The 15,723-nt window shown below is 46.8% G+C and overlaps 1 protein-coding gene across 1 annotated transcript in view; it reads right to left on the bottom strand.

The window, feature by feature from the left end:
* TMTC1 (transmembrane O-mannosyltransferase targeting cadherins 1) overlaps positions 1 to 6,286 on the bottom strand; it is a gene marked incomplete at both ends in the record, with an annotated part of 147,349 nt that extends 141,063 nt beyond the window's left edge. Inside the window, one exon of the mRNA XM_079549549.1 lies at positions 5,967 to 6,286. Within this exon, the coding sequence (XP_079405675.1) occupies positions 5,967 to 6,286 (320 nt within the window). The remainder of the gene's footprint in view (positions 1 to 5,966) is intronic.
* Between the last annotated feature and the right edge of the window lie 9,437 nt (positions 6,287 to 15,723).

Genomic DNA, 15,723 nt, shown 5'->3' on the forward strand with positions numbered 1-15,723 from the left:
CCTAGCTTTACATTTATTTCCACAAACAGTCAAGGAAAAAACCAGTCTGGCAATTTACAGACTGACAAGATGTTGTTTTATCAAGATTTCGAACAAATGAGTGCTTGTCTTAAAAGCTGTCCTTCACCATCATATCTGCAATGGCAATACACAGGAAGAAATGAACATCTCACAAAACTCTTCACCACCCCATACCAGGTAGAGTGCAGTACGCACAGCAGTTTGCAATGCTGGCACATCCATGCTGTTTTGCAAAAGTATAGCAAGAGAGTAACATGCATTCCAGGGATTGATAGTGGTGGGGATGAATAACTCGGATGTTTTAACACCAGCAGTCCCCTTCCAAGTACCGCAAGGATAAAAGACAAGGTATGCCAGAACAAAGTTAGGACAGACAGTTAGGACATCAAGAAGAGAGAATGGCACTAATGGAAACCTAGTCTGAAATTATGAGCACATTTCAAATGCAATGCAAAAGTTTTTCCATCAGACTTGAAGCAAGTTTGGTAATCTTTCAGCTCAAACTGCAGACCATAGGAGATGCCACTCAAATTTATGCTGAACGGAACAGAAAACCAAGTTTAACATATAAAAACAGAGCAGCACTCTTTTCTTTTAACTCCGAGAGACAATAAATGAGAAAGCCCAGGAAAGAAGTCAAAAACACAGCAAGCAAATGCTGAGAAATGCCCTCAGCTAACCAGCAGCAGCCAGAGCTCTTCATTTTTGTGGACTCTAAACAGCACTGACAGCATGCTCCTGTGAGGGTGAAGGCAGGTTCAGAGCTGAGCCTTTTAGGTAAAAGGAGATAAAAGAAAATTAAGAGTGACATTGGTGCAAAAAGGAATAGGAATCGATAGGTGTCATACAGGCAAAACAGCAATAACAAAAGCAGCGAACACAGATGTGGCTGCATGCACCTCAGCCACATCTTTGCGCAGAACCTGCCCAGGCCTTTTTGGGAATGCTTCCCCTTAACATAAAAGCCTTTTCAACTCGAGAGAAACAAGCTTTGTTACAAGTTTTAGCTACAGAGAAGATTTTGCAACCAGACAGGAATCAAATACAGTTCATGCACAGTTCCCACAGCTCCCCATGCACGTGAGGGCAGATTCTCACTTTCACCCTGACCACTGGCTCAGCAGAATGCAGGCACCCATGAGCTTTGGCACCCATAAGGCTGCCAGACCACAGGCTCCAGCAGCACCCTACAGCTCCCAGCCTTCCTACCGTCCTGCAGGCTTTAAGGCACTCCCTAAGCACTGGGCTTCATCAGCAACCACCTGGCCTCATCCTGTGAAGTCCAAGCAACCCTGCCAGCTCCACTCCCCCAGGGGGGCACAGCCTGCTCCTACAACTAAAAAAAAAAAAAAAATCAGACACGCTGCTACATTCCCTGTTTGGTTCCAGATCACTCCTTCCATTTCTAAACAGTAATTACACTCAATGTGGTGGGCAGAAAGAAAAAGTCTTCCCTAAATCAGCTTCATATGAGCAACTCCAGAGCTGGAAAAAAGACAAGCTTTGCAGCACACACACCCTCCCCCAAATCTAAAATGGCAGCCACGTGGTCCCGCCTTGGTCAGAATCAAGGCACACACATCTAGAAATGTACCCATATACTGCAACTACAACACAGCTGGTCTAATACAAGCACTGCCACTTCTCAGGAACCTCACCTCCCTTGCAGCTTTAGCCCACTGTGGCTACACCAGCGCTGTACTGATTTCATGGCACGCATCACAGCATCAGTATATGGAGAATGACTGCCATAGTGAGGGTAGAAATGCTAGACCAAGGTTCATAGGAGAAATACTGACATAATCTTAAGCATTGTGATATTGCCTTAATACAGATACACGGAGGGAAGAAAATACTTGTGCGGTGCATATTTAACCTGACATTATAACTCGCTGTCTTACCCTGTGATGTCAAAACATAATAAACCATTAAGGAAGAACAAATAAAATTTCTTTTTTTCTTCCCTGGTTGTTTTTTCTAAGCTGCCTGTCCTTGAAATTCACGCCACGGATACAGCTGAAAAAACAGAAGGATCAGCTGTATGCATCTAGATAGATCAGAAGGTTGGCAGTGACTTATTGAATTAATTCTCCTTTTGGCTCTGTATTTACGTCTAACTCAAGCTCACAATCATTTCAGGGTTTGATCTAGAGCCATTGGTAGTCTCATACTAGGCTCACAGTGCCTGCACCATGTGAACTGTAGCTGAAAGATCCCATTTTTTCCCAAGGCATTCATGTTACCCAAGCTACCACCGACCAGCAGCCTCTCAGGCAGAGCCATCCATTCTGCTGTCAGCAAGTGAGCATGGGATGGTTCTTTTTTTCCCCATTTTTACTGTCAGAGGACTAGTGAGATAGCTCGACCTTCCAACTGTGTGCCTATGTCTTTTACAGTGGGACAACTGAGTTCCTCTCAATGACTTATCTCTCCCAGCTCCTCCTTCCAGACCCAAACAGCCCAAGCAGCAGCTGTAGGAAGCGCTCTTACCCACTCACGGATCCAAGTTCATTTCCAGTGAACTGTGACATCCATCTCCTTCAAGGAAGACCAGATATCATCCACAGTCCTCCAGCCAGCTTCATCTTCCTGAGTCTCTGCAACAGCTAAATGACTGTAACCAGCCAGTATCTTCTCTGCCAGTCTTTTGCTTCCAGTGAGCTGTTATTCATGGGCTTGTGGCACCTCCCTCACTGACACCTGTTTTCTGCTCCTCATCAAAGAGACCAAGTGGGCTTCCTTCTCCTGGGCCTTTGCTCAGACACCTGGAGAACTAGGGGGCTGATGTGATTGAGAGTCTTTAAATTTTGGCATTTGGGTTTAAAAGAAAAAAATAAATATTTGTTCTTGTCATCTCCTTCTATCACACACCTTGAGGCAAAGTCTACTGTGTTGCTGACTACAACAAACCACTCTAGATTTTCATTGCAGAAACACCCATCTAAACAGAGATTAGAAAAGCAAGAAGAGAGAGGAGAGATGGTACTGAGGATTTCACCTTCTGCTCCAACAGTTGAGAAATACTCTGCAAAATCACTAGAGCCAAGACATAATGTCAGTGCTAGAGAGGGAAAAATGTCTCACCAAACTTCTGTTAGCGGAGACAAGGTACAAGACAGAAAACACTCAGTTTCAATATAAAGACCTGAGTGAATTATAGAGCTGGCAGTTCTTCTGTTCCTCCCCTTCACCTTAACATTTTATGTGGAAGGCACCAAGAAATTGAATATCTCCAAAAAGTGACCTTCTTTAAAAATAAGTATATTTAATTACATCTTGGAGAAGAAAGCATCAAGTTTTCCTGAGGACTACACAAAATCACTGCCTATCATGTCATCTCCTTTGCAGATGCTAGTCCTGTCACCCAACAGGTATCAAAGCACAGCAGGGATGTCTCTGAACCAACCAGTTTCAATGCTTCTTTCCTTTACTGAAGTCAGAAGAAAAGGTGAGAGAAGTTCAAAGACACAAAGTAAACAATATTTAATTCAACAGTTCACATGCAGGCTTTTTCTCCCTCTGATGTTAACCCACACGCAGACAAAAAGAAAACGCAGCAGATCTGTGAAAAGTTAAGTTTTGCTGAGTGATTCTAGTAGCACAGGCCACTCATATTTTCCTCTCATCATTCATTCTGACAGACCCAGTGCGAATAGCGCCAAATAGTTGAGCTCTTTTCACTGTTTGGCTCTAGAGCGTTAATCTGCTAGAATTAGGACTGTCATTTAGGATTTCCAATAAGTGAGGGATGCTGAGCCACCGTTACAAGATTTCAGCAGTGTTTAGTCAAGATTTTTTTTTTTTGACAGAGCAGTGATAAATTCTTTTAATTGAGATCGTTTCAAGAATATGTAGCATACATGAAAGATGTGCTCCATTAAGTGACAAGTCCACGGGCATCATGAGTCTTTTCACTTTCACAGCCGCAAAGGACAGAAAAGAGATGGAGACAAAGTATCTGCGTACTGAGGATCTGTAGGTAGGCAAGTCTTCCAGGTGAAAATGACCACAGGAAGGTGCAAAGAATCATGCTGCCATTCATTTCAATTTTGTTAAAAGACCATTCCTGTCGAGCATTTAACAACCAGTGGGGTAGAGTCTTTCTCCTCCTGCAGGAGAACAGAGTAAAACCAGCAAAGTGGTGCCAGGCAGGACATCAGAGCAAGCAGCATGCAGCTCAGCCACAGTTCAGCATCATCTGGCAGAACACTCTCACTGCATTCTGCTTGGGAGCACTGGGTACGGAGGATCCATTCCAACGCAGATCTTAACATCTGCCTCTGGCACCCTACTGAGAGGTAGGGAGTGAGAAGAATGAGGAAAGGCAGAGGGCTGGAAGGGTATTTGGGACACTGGAAATAGCCTTCCTCTGCAGCCAGGGAAGATAAATGATCCCTTCCTTATTCTAAATGCAGTGCCAACCAGTGAACAAATGACTGTGCCTTTGACCCTAGGCTTTGGCTGTATGGTTATTATACGCAGTTGAAAATGAAGTCTTGCTCAGAAAGTCTATCTCACTGGTTTCCAAAAAGGAGTAGATAGGACAGTGTTTCATTCTTATTTTCCCCTTTTCCTCTTTCTTTCTTCAAATAGCAAAGGGTAAACCAGTTCCGCCAAGATATATAAATGTGATCTAAAGCATTCAGTTTCCATTCCATTATTAAAGTTTAAGACTCTGTTAATTAGCATAATTTGACCTCAACTCCACAACCTGATCTACACAGCCAAGGCCAGCAGCCGAGTCCAGCAGCGTAGCTGCATGGTGATGTGTGGAGGTTCGCTCACCTCTTGAATTACCCACTGATGTGCTGTGGGAGTAATGGATCCACCGCAGGGCTCCCCAGCCGTGCAACAGTTTGACTGAGCACCTAACGGAGGAGGCAGGCCATGTGCACTGCGCTTTTCTGCCCGGGGCAGCCTCCTACCCCTTCGTTCTCTGCGGAAACCTGCTTAGAACTGCCTCAAGAACACATACAGTCTGTCCTGAACAACCCAGCTCATGGGCATCTGCACTACTCAGTTTTGTGCATGGGAGATGTTCCACCCAGCCACGGTTCCCAAATAGCTGGTGCTGACTGCTCTCAGCTCTAAGCTTGTCCTTACAGCACAAGGATGCTGGATTTCCCCTAGCTGTTCTTGCCTTACAGAAAGGCTCTATTTTCTGAGAGTTCGTGAGATGTTATTTATAAATACCAGGCATTTGAATGGACAGTTACTCAGCAGGTCCTAACCACCACCTCCTCTCGGCACACTTAGTGCTGCCTATAGAGTTTGCTCCTTAGGACCGCCTGAGGTTCGCAATGCACAGAGTCGGACTGCTGATCACCGGGAGCCCCGCGCTCGGCATCATCCGCTACATCAGCCCTTCCGCGCAGCTCCCCGCTAGCACTCAAACATTTTTAAATACTAAAACGGAGTAAACATTCACCATCATTTGTGTTACGTCAGAACACGGCAAACAGAGAACAAGCTAACGCCAAAGCTGACGAAACGACTGAGTGGTGACCGCGCCGAGCTGCTACACGTTCTCCTCTGAGAGGAAGAGGAGGAGAGGATCTCGTTCTTCCTCCTGGGATTAGCGAAAGAACCGTCAGTTCTGTGCTGCTCCCCGATCTCTCTTTCCCTCCCCGTAGAGCCCGGACTCCGGTCGGGGACCGCGAAGAGCGCGGCGGCCGCGGGGAGCGGCTAAGCTGGGGACTGCCACGGCTCCGCTTCGGAACGGCACAACTTCACGGCACGCTCACCCAACCGCGGAGCGAAGTACGGGGGATAAAGCAGAGGGCTGAGCGGCAGGAAGAACTTCGGGGGAAGTCGCTCTGCGCACCTCTCACTCGGAGGCGCTTCCCCGAGCTCCCCGTCCCCCCCGGCCGCCCGCAGACACCTGTTCGCGCACCGTCGGGGCCGGGGCGCACCCGCGGCATCATCACCCGGCCCCGGGCACTTACTTGAAGGTGAGGACGCAGAGGGGCCGGTAGGACTTGTGGCTGGTGTTCTCCGCCATCCGCTTGCCCCAGAAGTCGTTGGCGAAAGCGGCGGCCACGGGAGCGGCCGCCCGCACGTCGGGGTTGTTGACGATGGCCCAGACGTCGTCGTGCACGAACTCTCCCCGCAGCGAGTTGCCGTAGCACAGCGCGCACAGCCCCGCCAGCACCGCCGCCGCCGCCGCCCCGCCGCACCGCCCCGGCGGTGGCACCGAGGGGCGCGGGGCCGGCGGCGGCGCGGCTCGGTCCCGGCTGCGGTTTCCCAGCGCCGAGCCCGTCACCATGGCGCGGGACCTTGCGCGGGGAGCCGCGCTGCGAGCCCCGGCTCCGCCGCCCGCATGCTGCGGGGCGGGCAGCGGCACCGGCGGCGCCGGCGGCGGCCACTCGCGCTCTGCCGGGGCGCAGCCTGCCCGGCTGCAAATAAACAGCGGCCGCCTCCCCGCGCCATCCCTCCTCCTCTCCTCCTCCTCCTCCTCTCCTCCTCCTCCTCCTCCTCCCCCTCCCTACCCCCCTGCACGCATGCTCCTTGCCGCGCTGTCACCTCCGCCCGCCGCGGGGGAGGCTCGGCCCGGGCGGGGCGCGGAGCTTCGGGCGGAGCGGTGCGGCGGTGGCATCGGTCCCTGGGCCGCGTTCAGCCGGAGAGCCCACCCGGGCACCGCAACCACGCTGTGCCGAGCAGCCTCTGCGGGACGGGAGGCGTTGCGGTGCCACGGGGGTTGTTTTCCCTATTCTGATCAAGCTGCCCCTCTTCCAAAATTTCCATCAAAGCGTCACCGTGGTGGCTTTGCTGTAGGAGCCCGGCCCGCCCAACCCGACCCACTCGTGGCCTATCGATAACTCCCATTCACTCACAAAAAGAACTAGCGCTGCTTGGCAAAGAGCTTGGAGTAAGTAGGGTGAATGGACATGAAGAAAGGTTGAGGGAACTGGGCTTGTTTAGCTTGGAGAAGAAAAAGCTCCGGGGACACCTCACTGTGGCCTTCCAGTACGTGAAGGAAGCATATAAACAGGAGGGGGAATGGCTGTTTACATGGGTGGATAGTGATAGGACAAGGGGGAATGGTCTTAAACTGAGACAAGGGAGGTTTAGGTTAGATATTAGGAGGCAGGTTTTCACTCAGAGGGTGGTGACACACTGGAACAGGTTGCCCAAGGAAGCTGTGGATGCCCCATCCTTGGAGGCATTCAAGACCAGGCTGGATGTGGCTCTGGGCAGCCTGGTCTGGTGATTGGCAACCCTGCACATAGCAGGGGGTTGAAACTGGATGATCGTTGTGGTCCTTTTCAACCCAGGCCATTTGATGATTCTATGATTCTGACATCCTGGGCACATCCCGAATTTCTCCCTGAATTAAGTCACACTGCATAGAGTTTGCCACTGCCTCGTGTATGCGTGGGAAAAGGGTGCAGCAGAAGTAGTGGAGGGTTCTAGCAAGCTGTCCAGGGCCAGCCCGCTCCACGAATGCTTTTACCCTCAGGATATTTTAGCACTTTGGGGGTTTTCCAAGTACAACAAAAAGAAAACAGGCTTTTCAGCTGGGCTTCTGTAATAGCTACAGATAGCACTTGGCTCCAACCAGGACAGCCGGGACAGAAGGAAACCCTGGCAGGAGTGGGGCTGTGAGTCAAACTTTCCCCTCAAGAGGCTGATGTGACCTTAGTGGAGCTCTTCCCAGGGCTTGTCCCTGTCGGGATACCACTTACTGTGCTGGGCTGCTATTCTGCTGCTGACTTCCCAGCACTCCTGTGAGTGTGGGCACACAAAGCCAGGCTCCAGCACCTTGAGTTTGTATGGGAACCTGGAGATTACACAGGAGAAAGCCTCCTATGTACTTTCTTACTTGTTCTATGCACTCATCAAAATGTCATACAGACAGTGTGGTTAACATGGATTTGTTGAGCTTCCTTTGTGGGGAGGTAACACTGCTACCATTTCTCCACGCTGCATGAAAAGATCCTTCCAATATTCACTTTCTTCTCTCAAGAAAATATTTGTAAGATAGACAAATAATGCTCAAGTCAACCATGAAGGAAGAGCTCATTTCACCAAGAGAATACAGTCTGCTGAAATCACAGAACCATGGAACGGGTTGTGCTGGAAGGGACCTCAAGCCCATCCAGCCCCAACTCCTGCCATGGGCAGGGCTGCCACCCAGCAGCTCAGGCTGCCCAGGGCCCCATCCAGCCTGGCCCTGAGTTCCTTCAGAGATGGGGCACCACAGCTTCTATGGGCAGCCCATGCCTTCCAACCCCAACCACTCTATGGTTCTATAGCTCTATGATCATAGATCTCCTGCTCCCACGGGCCTTGGGGCTTTTACCTAACGCAGCCGTGTCATCACTCCTCAAATGTAAAGCCAAACTGCTTCTCAGAAGAGAATATCTGAGCTGTAGGATCATGTGTGTAGCTGAGCACTCCACTCACTGAGCACTTTTTGGCTGTTTGCTTGTATTTGAATCACAAGTTTTGTGCCAGCGGTATAAAAAGATTGTTAACAAATGGCCGTTAAAACTGAAGACCTTGAAACCAATTACACACAACGCTCAAAAAACTCGCTCTGCTAATTGAGCGGAGCTCATTACTTGTGAAGTAGGGAGGCTCAGCCTCCACTCACAGTGGAACATACGGCAGGGTACGCACGCAGCAGTCACATCTGAACTGTTACACATCAAAGGGCCGAGCGCCGATTGATCTGTTACTGTCTGAGGATGGCAACAGCTCAAAGGCAGAGAGAAACTGCAAAAGTTTTAAGTTTAAAGCTTAAGCGCGGACTTCTGAAGAGTTCAGCTTTGCACTGACTGATTAGAGTATAAGAATGCAGTAAATACAATTTAAAAGTTAAATTACCATCTGGTCCCAGCTAGAGGTAGATTTCAGAAGTAGCACAAGTGAATAGTTTCTTGCTCTCTGAACAAATAATTTTACATTTCAACTAAGCCATTTGGTAACTGGTACAATTGATTTCTGCTTGTAGTCAGTTACTGAACGCTTTCGCAATTGATTTCTATAGCCCCAGGATGAAACTCTGTCTGCCATGCATACAATGTTTGGTTGGTACAGATTGCATTCATACCGTTAAAAGCAAAAAAAAAGCCGAAAGAAAAAAGTCCGAGGCAGCCACCGTGTTCTGTCAGCTATGAAAGGAAATTGCCATCTTGCGTTCAAGAACTGTGTGGATGTGGCACTGAGGGACCTGGTCAGTGGGCATGGTGGTGGTGGGCTGACGGTTGGACTGGGTGATCTTAGCGGTCTTTTCTGACCTCAGTGATTCTGTGAGTGCTGCAAAACCCGGAGCTGAGTTTGGCATTAAGGCATTGTGCTGGAGGAGCTGTGGTGAGGCAGCTATCTGCACAACTCAGAGCCCCTCACTCTGTGCAGCCAAATAGGATTGGGGCTTTGGAGATACCGGGAGCACTGCAACAAACACAAAACAGAATGCTTTGCTGGGCTGATCTAGAGCAATCCTGTTGATGGTCTGTTTTGCTCACTGCCATACCGATTTGCCTCTGGGTCAGTATAGGCTGCAGGAAGTTTGTCTTGGCAGAGTCTTCCTAAAGCCCAGTGGAAGTTCTCAAGTTTTTGCTTTCACTTTCAACTGCAGCTATGAGCCAGAAGAATCACAAACAGGAGAGGAAACTTCTTGCCCTCTGTACCCTACAGCTTTTTTCTGGACCTGTGATCCTCTGGAGACAAAGCTATCTGATGTCCCCAGGGGAGACCTTTCATTTTCAGTAGGTTTGTAGCTGCTTGAGGTTCAGCCCACAGCCCTGTGATCAACCACCTCTCCTGGGCAGACACAGGGTGCACTACGTATCACTACTGAAAACACAAAGCCCTTCATTCTACAAAGCTGTATCAGCAAGGAGATACCGCACGGTACTCGGTGGATCCCTGTGGATGTGCATTCCCCATCACTGACACAGATGGGGAGCAACAGAATCCTCCGTGACCCATTTTTAGATCCATTTGACACCTGCTTCATATGCTCGTGTAAAACCAGAGATTTCAAGCTGAAAAAAAGCTTGCTGTAGTTGTTACTGGATTAGAGGGAATCTTTTTTTCAGCTCATACAACAAATGCCTTTTCTGCCTTTGGAGAGACCCAGTTTAAGCTTTAGCCTAATGGCAGGATTACAGAAGTTCTTTAAGCCCCTGTGGTGGCTGCAGCATCCATGGTTTGACAGAGGGGAGAGGTGTGAGACAGTGTGTGCAAAGCAACTGGGGCTTGTTGTTGACAAAGGATAGTAATACTTCTCAACATTCTTGTGTGCTTGCTTTGGGGTGTGGAGCCACGTGGTGGGATGGGGAGTGGAGAAGAGAGCATTTTTCTTTTCTGATTCAGTGTGGATCTGCAGTTTTCCTTCTCCGGAAGCACTGCAGAACTTTCCCAAAGCTAAAGAGAGTTCTCAGTCTTGCCTTTGTTTGGAAGAGCGTGTTTCATAGCATAAGAGCAAGGGATAAATGCAGCCCAAAGGGCCTGAGTCATAAGAGCTGTCACGTATCCATCTATATAATATTAACAAGACAGTTTTAGATTTTTTTTTTTTTTCCAGAGAAATCAACTAATGACTCAGAACCAAAAAAATTAAATTCAGGGTAGTCTCATTTTTGGCTGAATGAATGAATGAAGGACTCTTAGATGACCCAACAGTTATTTCCTTCTCTTACAGTGCAAACTGCATTTTTGCTGTAGCTGGAACACTGATTCTCACCAAAAGAAGATCAGCAGTGTGAGGCTGTTTGAAGAGAGGACCTTGACGGAGAGAAGTTGTTTTTAAAGGACTGCTTTCCTGAGAAATGGACATTAGTAACTCAGGCACCACATGCTTCCTGCTGTGCAAAGATGTGGGTAAATTTCTGTACAGTTGGGCACTGAAAATAAATGCAGTATAAGAAATAGATTTGGACACAGAACCCAGATCCATACTTAGAGGCTGGAATTCATAACAGTACTGCACAGAGGCACTGGATTGTGAAGAACAATCTAACTTTGGTGAGGTGAAAGATGCATTTTTGGGCGAGGACTGAATTGAATCAATAGACTTAGACTAGATATCAGGAACCAGTTCTTTCCTGTAATGGTGAGACACTGGCAGAGGTTGCCCAGATGTGGTGTGGATGTCCCTGGAAGCATTGAAGGCCAGGCTGGATGGGGCTTTGAGCAACCTGGTCTAGAGGGAGGTGTCCTTGCCTATAGCAGGGGGATGGAACTGGATGATCTAAGGTCCCTTCCAACATAAACCATACTATGATTCTATGACTGGACTCAGCCTTCAGAGCTGGCAGCACATTTCTCAATGTAATTGCCTCCTAGAAGTTTACATGCTGCAATAATGGCAGAGTTTGAAGACCCCAAGTGTGTTCCCTATTCAGTTTCAGTTGGTGGATTTTTTTCTGGGCATGTCTGAGCTGGAGCTCAGCAGCAGTCCTCTCCCAAAAGTGATTTATATGAAAGATCTGGCGTCCCTGGTTTCTATTGAATTGCAGTCCCTGAAAATGGTTTGATAAAATCAGATACTCTGATAGAAATCTCTACACTTATTCTTTGATTACTGAGCAAGCTCAATTTCATCATGGTGAAGTAGAAGCCAGTGGTTACAATTACCTTTCCTTCCTTTCATCTGGCTTTTAATATTTGGATTTAAGATGGAAAAATTACAAATGAATAAATCTGCACCAAGTCTAGTCAAGATTTTTCTCTGTATAATAATATTACTCATATCTCTATGATTAGAAACAGCTGGAATAAATTTTAGTAAAAATATTAAAATCTGTATTGTAGAATAAGCCGCATGGAGTCACTGTAATTTGAGGAAGGCAAAAGTTTTCATAAAAGCTACTGAGAAAGGAATATGGATTTTTCTTTCAGGTGAATTTTTTCAATTTTGTTTTTGCAAGCAGATCTGGTTTTATTTCACTGTGCTCAACTTTCTGGTGCTCATGTTGAACAAACACTTGAGATACAGCAGTACATCAACGAGCCACACTGGACACTGCTTCTTCTCACTAAACCAAGGTGTACTGAGCTGCTCAAGCTGTGTTAAAGCAAAGTTTTCAGCTGCCATTACAATGACCTAATCCAATGCTGGTGCTATATCAGCCGGAAAGCTATTAAGCAGCTCCACTTTTCACCTGCAAACATCACCTATACCAGCTGCTGTTTTCAGAAAGTGGCTGAGAAATGCACAGGCAGCCAATAGATCAGTTAAAAGCAAAGCAGTAAAACTCCGTACAGCTTCTCAAGTGAAATAATTTGAAATCCAAGTTCAGTGGCCAATTGAAAAGGGCAGGATCAGGATCAGGAGAAAGTAGAGCAGGGAAGAGGCAGTGAGGAGCAGCTTTGTAGTGCTCCCTTTTCTCTCCATGTTGTTCCATATGTCTGAATGACCCTCAGACTGGAGGTGGGCTAAAGTGGACCCTCCTTAGAGATCCTTGCTACTTCAGTAGTCATTTGCACTCTTGAGAATCTGCTGTAGATGGTTAACATATGTTGCAAGATGTGAGGAATTTTTAATAAAAATACTAAGAACTTTCTGAATGAAAGTGATTACCTAAGTGTGAGAACACAGGAGAGAAGAGCGGAATGGTAGGTGCAGATGGCACCTCAGCCAGCAGGTCACCAAGGTGCCAACAGATCCGTGTGAGGCTTACCAGAACCTTCTCACCCTGAAGACAGTTTACACAGTGAGCAAAATGAAGGACGGGCTAATAAACCAGAGCCCTCAAGAAGTGATGAAAGGAAGAAAAGAACAGGCTTGGAGCCATAAAACACCCAGATAAGGACAGAAAAGCAAATACTAAGCCAGGGGTGCAACAGGATGAGGAAACAAAAGATCACACTGTCAACTCTTAGGAGATCCGAGAGCAGCACTTGGCTTCCAGTCCATGAAGAACCTAGGAGATGTGTTGAGATGCCTACAAATGTCGCTTTCCATCTTCACCACCACAAGTCACCTGGGCTGGAGCACTGGACCCATTTGTTTTGGTGTTTGAAAGCATGAGGGTACGTGAATGTGTAAACCCTGTTTTGTTTCATGTAAAATCATCTCTGTCCTGTTTTAGTTCACATAGTGCTTTGTTGCATGGTTACGGCTGTGTTACAAAATGAGTTTGGCAAGGTTATGGATAAGAGCTACATGTATTAATGATACTTGACTACTTATCCACCTGAGTGCAAACTTCTGAGTGCAAACTTGCCTGAAATGCTCTATAGAGACATGAAAGTGTTTTTCCTGTTTTCCCCCAGGCATATACAAGCTCAGGATTCCAGCTCCTCCTGTTAGTGGTTGCCACAGGACTCCTTCCTGGCTGTGGGATCACATATCTCCAAGGAGGTGAATTCTCCCATGTCTCTTTATGCACACCTACACTCCATTCTCCAGCCTGATGTCACTCCAGCTTTTTTCTCAGCTGGTAGGAACATATAACATAAATTCTCATTTCCCATAGCTTCAAACCAAAGCTAGAAGTCATCTGCAAATCAGCTGAAACACTCCTAGGGTGCCTTCAGTGAAACTCTAGATAATTTCTGGACAGCTTTTGCAGCCTCAAAGAAGCAGGCATCAAACCCAGCCAGTCTGCGAGCATTTCCAGTGTGCTCACTGTCACTAAAGCTGCTCACTGGTGCCTCTCAGTGGTGTTTTCTGTTGCCTCCACTACACCAAAAATTTCATTCTAGGCTGCTTTATGATGCTTTGGGTTCACTTGTTTGTGCTTTCCTACTTTTCATCATGTCCAGAGCAATGCAAAATAGCAACATATGAAGCCTTCCAAGTGAGGAAACTCCAGACAGCACAAAAACTCCATGAACACAACCAGCCCCAGTTCATCACACCTGCCATTTTCTCCCATCCCTAGGATATGGCACTCAATGGCTTGGATCAAGTTTTGTCTTACATAACTGCCACTCACAGGGTCCTTCTGAGATTTTCCTGTGGGCTATTTGGAGGCTTGCAGAGATGCTCCGTGGCCCAGCATATCTTAGCTGTTACAGACTTAATTCCAGAGCTTTGTTCCTCAGGCACAACGCAACCTTTTTCTTTGTACAGAGGTCATGTATGCTGAGACAGAGCTTCCCCAGATTCTGCTTCAAGAATAATGAATGTTTCTCTGCAATACCTGGGGAAAAAAAAAAAGAAAAAAAAAAAGGATTTCCATGATCCCCATCATCATCTCAGTACAAAAGGCCAACACTCCCCAGTAGAAACAAAAATAATAGCAAACAAACCACTCTATCAAATCATAGTACTCCTCTCCACTCTTAATTCTTTCTTGAGTAAAGATGGAGAGAAGACAAATTAACTACCTGAGGGTTACCACTGCTTAAATGGATCTGTTGGTGAAATTAGTCAAAGAACATACTGAGCTTGCTCTGAATAGGCAAGGGCTGTAGAGGAGCCTCAAGGAAAATTCAGGCATAGTCCGACTTTGAAGAAGTGCTGCAGAGATCCACAGCTTGTGATTTGGGTCTATTTCTAGTTATCTCAGTATTGACATAGTTCAACCATCGTGAGGAACAGGAAGTTCATAAAGACTGGGTTAGTCTTTTTGGCATGAGGCTGGCGTCTGCCAGACATGGGACATTAATCCACTCTAAGCTGCAGTAAGCTGAGCTGCTGGGTTTGTATTCGTGTCACCGAGACCACTTACACCCACTGCTGGTCTATAAACTCCTATCAGTCTGGCTTCACAGTGGCTTACATCTTGATGAAAAGAATAGCCTGTGGATCATGATCATTAAGTAATGATTTATACAAATTCTGTTGAGTCGTTTTTCCTAAGTCCACCTTCCAAAATATTTTGGGGAGAGATGAATAAAGCAAAAGTGGGATTTTTTTTTAGAGAAAGGGGACTAGAAGGTCCCAGGGCATTTGTCACTGAAATAAACACATCTGTCAGCTGACTTGGCAGAGCTGTTAAATTCAGTTTCTAGGAAGAGTTCTTCCAATGCTGAGAACTTGGATACCTTACAAAAACTTTGCTCTCTGGTCGGCTGAAGCAAAATAAAATTAAGGAAGAAAAGTAACTGACAGCCACAGTTAGCATCTTTGTTTGTTGAGTATCAGATTGTACAAAATGTTAATGAGAAAAGGAGGACTCATAAAGGGGGACTTGACAGGAATCACATTTTAATTTCCTTTGTGAAATATTGCAAGCTTCTCTCTGTCCAGTGAGCACCTTGCTGTTCTTGCCTGTGGGGACCATGTATCCTCCCCATGAAGAAAATATATCCCAAGGTATTTCCTTCTTTCTTCTCCCAGATGAAGATGAAACTTCTCAGATGAACTTAATGGGAATCCCATTACATTTTTTTAATTGTTAAACTGGTTTTCAACTTTTCAGGCTGCTGTCATGCCATAAAACTGACTGACGAATGACAAGGCCCTGCTAGGTTTGTCCAGTGTGTAACATGAGCTCCCAGGGCTGGAAACAATCAAATTTTCTGAGAATTGGGGTTTTGTAAGAGACATGCTAGCCCTGTCTTCACCACGCCCTTTGATTTTGTTAGCTGAAGTTTAGCAGGTTTAGGTTATGGTTGGACTTCGTTACAGTTTCTATCATTAGAGGCACTCTGTTCTCAAAGGTAGAGAGGATTTTCTAGGTGCAGCAAGGTCATTTAGGAAGAGAGCTGATGAGTGCCATGCCGGAGCCCTGCTCTGCATGGATGCAGTTGCTGTATGAGTTGCATAATGTCGTGGTCAAGGCTCACACCGAGCAGTTT

Source organism: Tetrao urogallus (assembly GCF_951394365.1).
Source record: "Tetrao urogallus genome assembly, chromosome: 1".
Taxonomy (NCBI): domain Eukaryota; kingdom Metazoa; phylum Chordata; class Aves; order Galliformes; family Phasianidae; genus Tetrao; species Tetrao urogallus.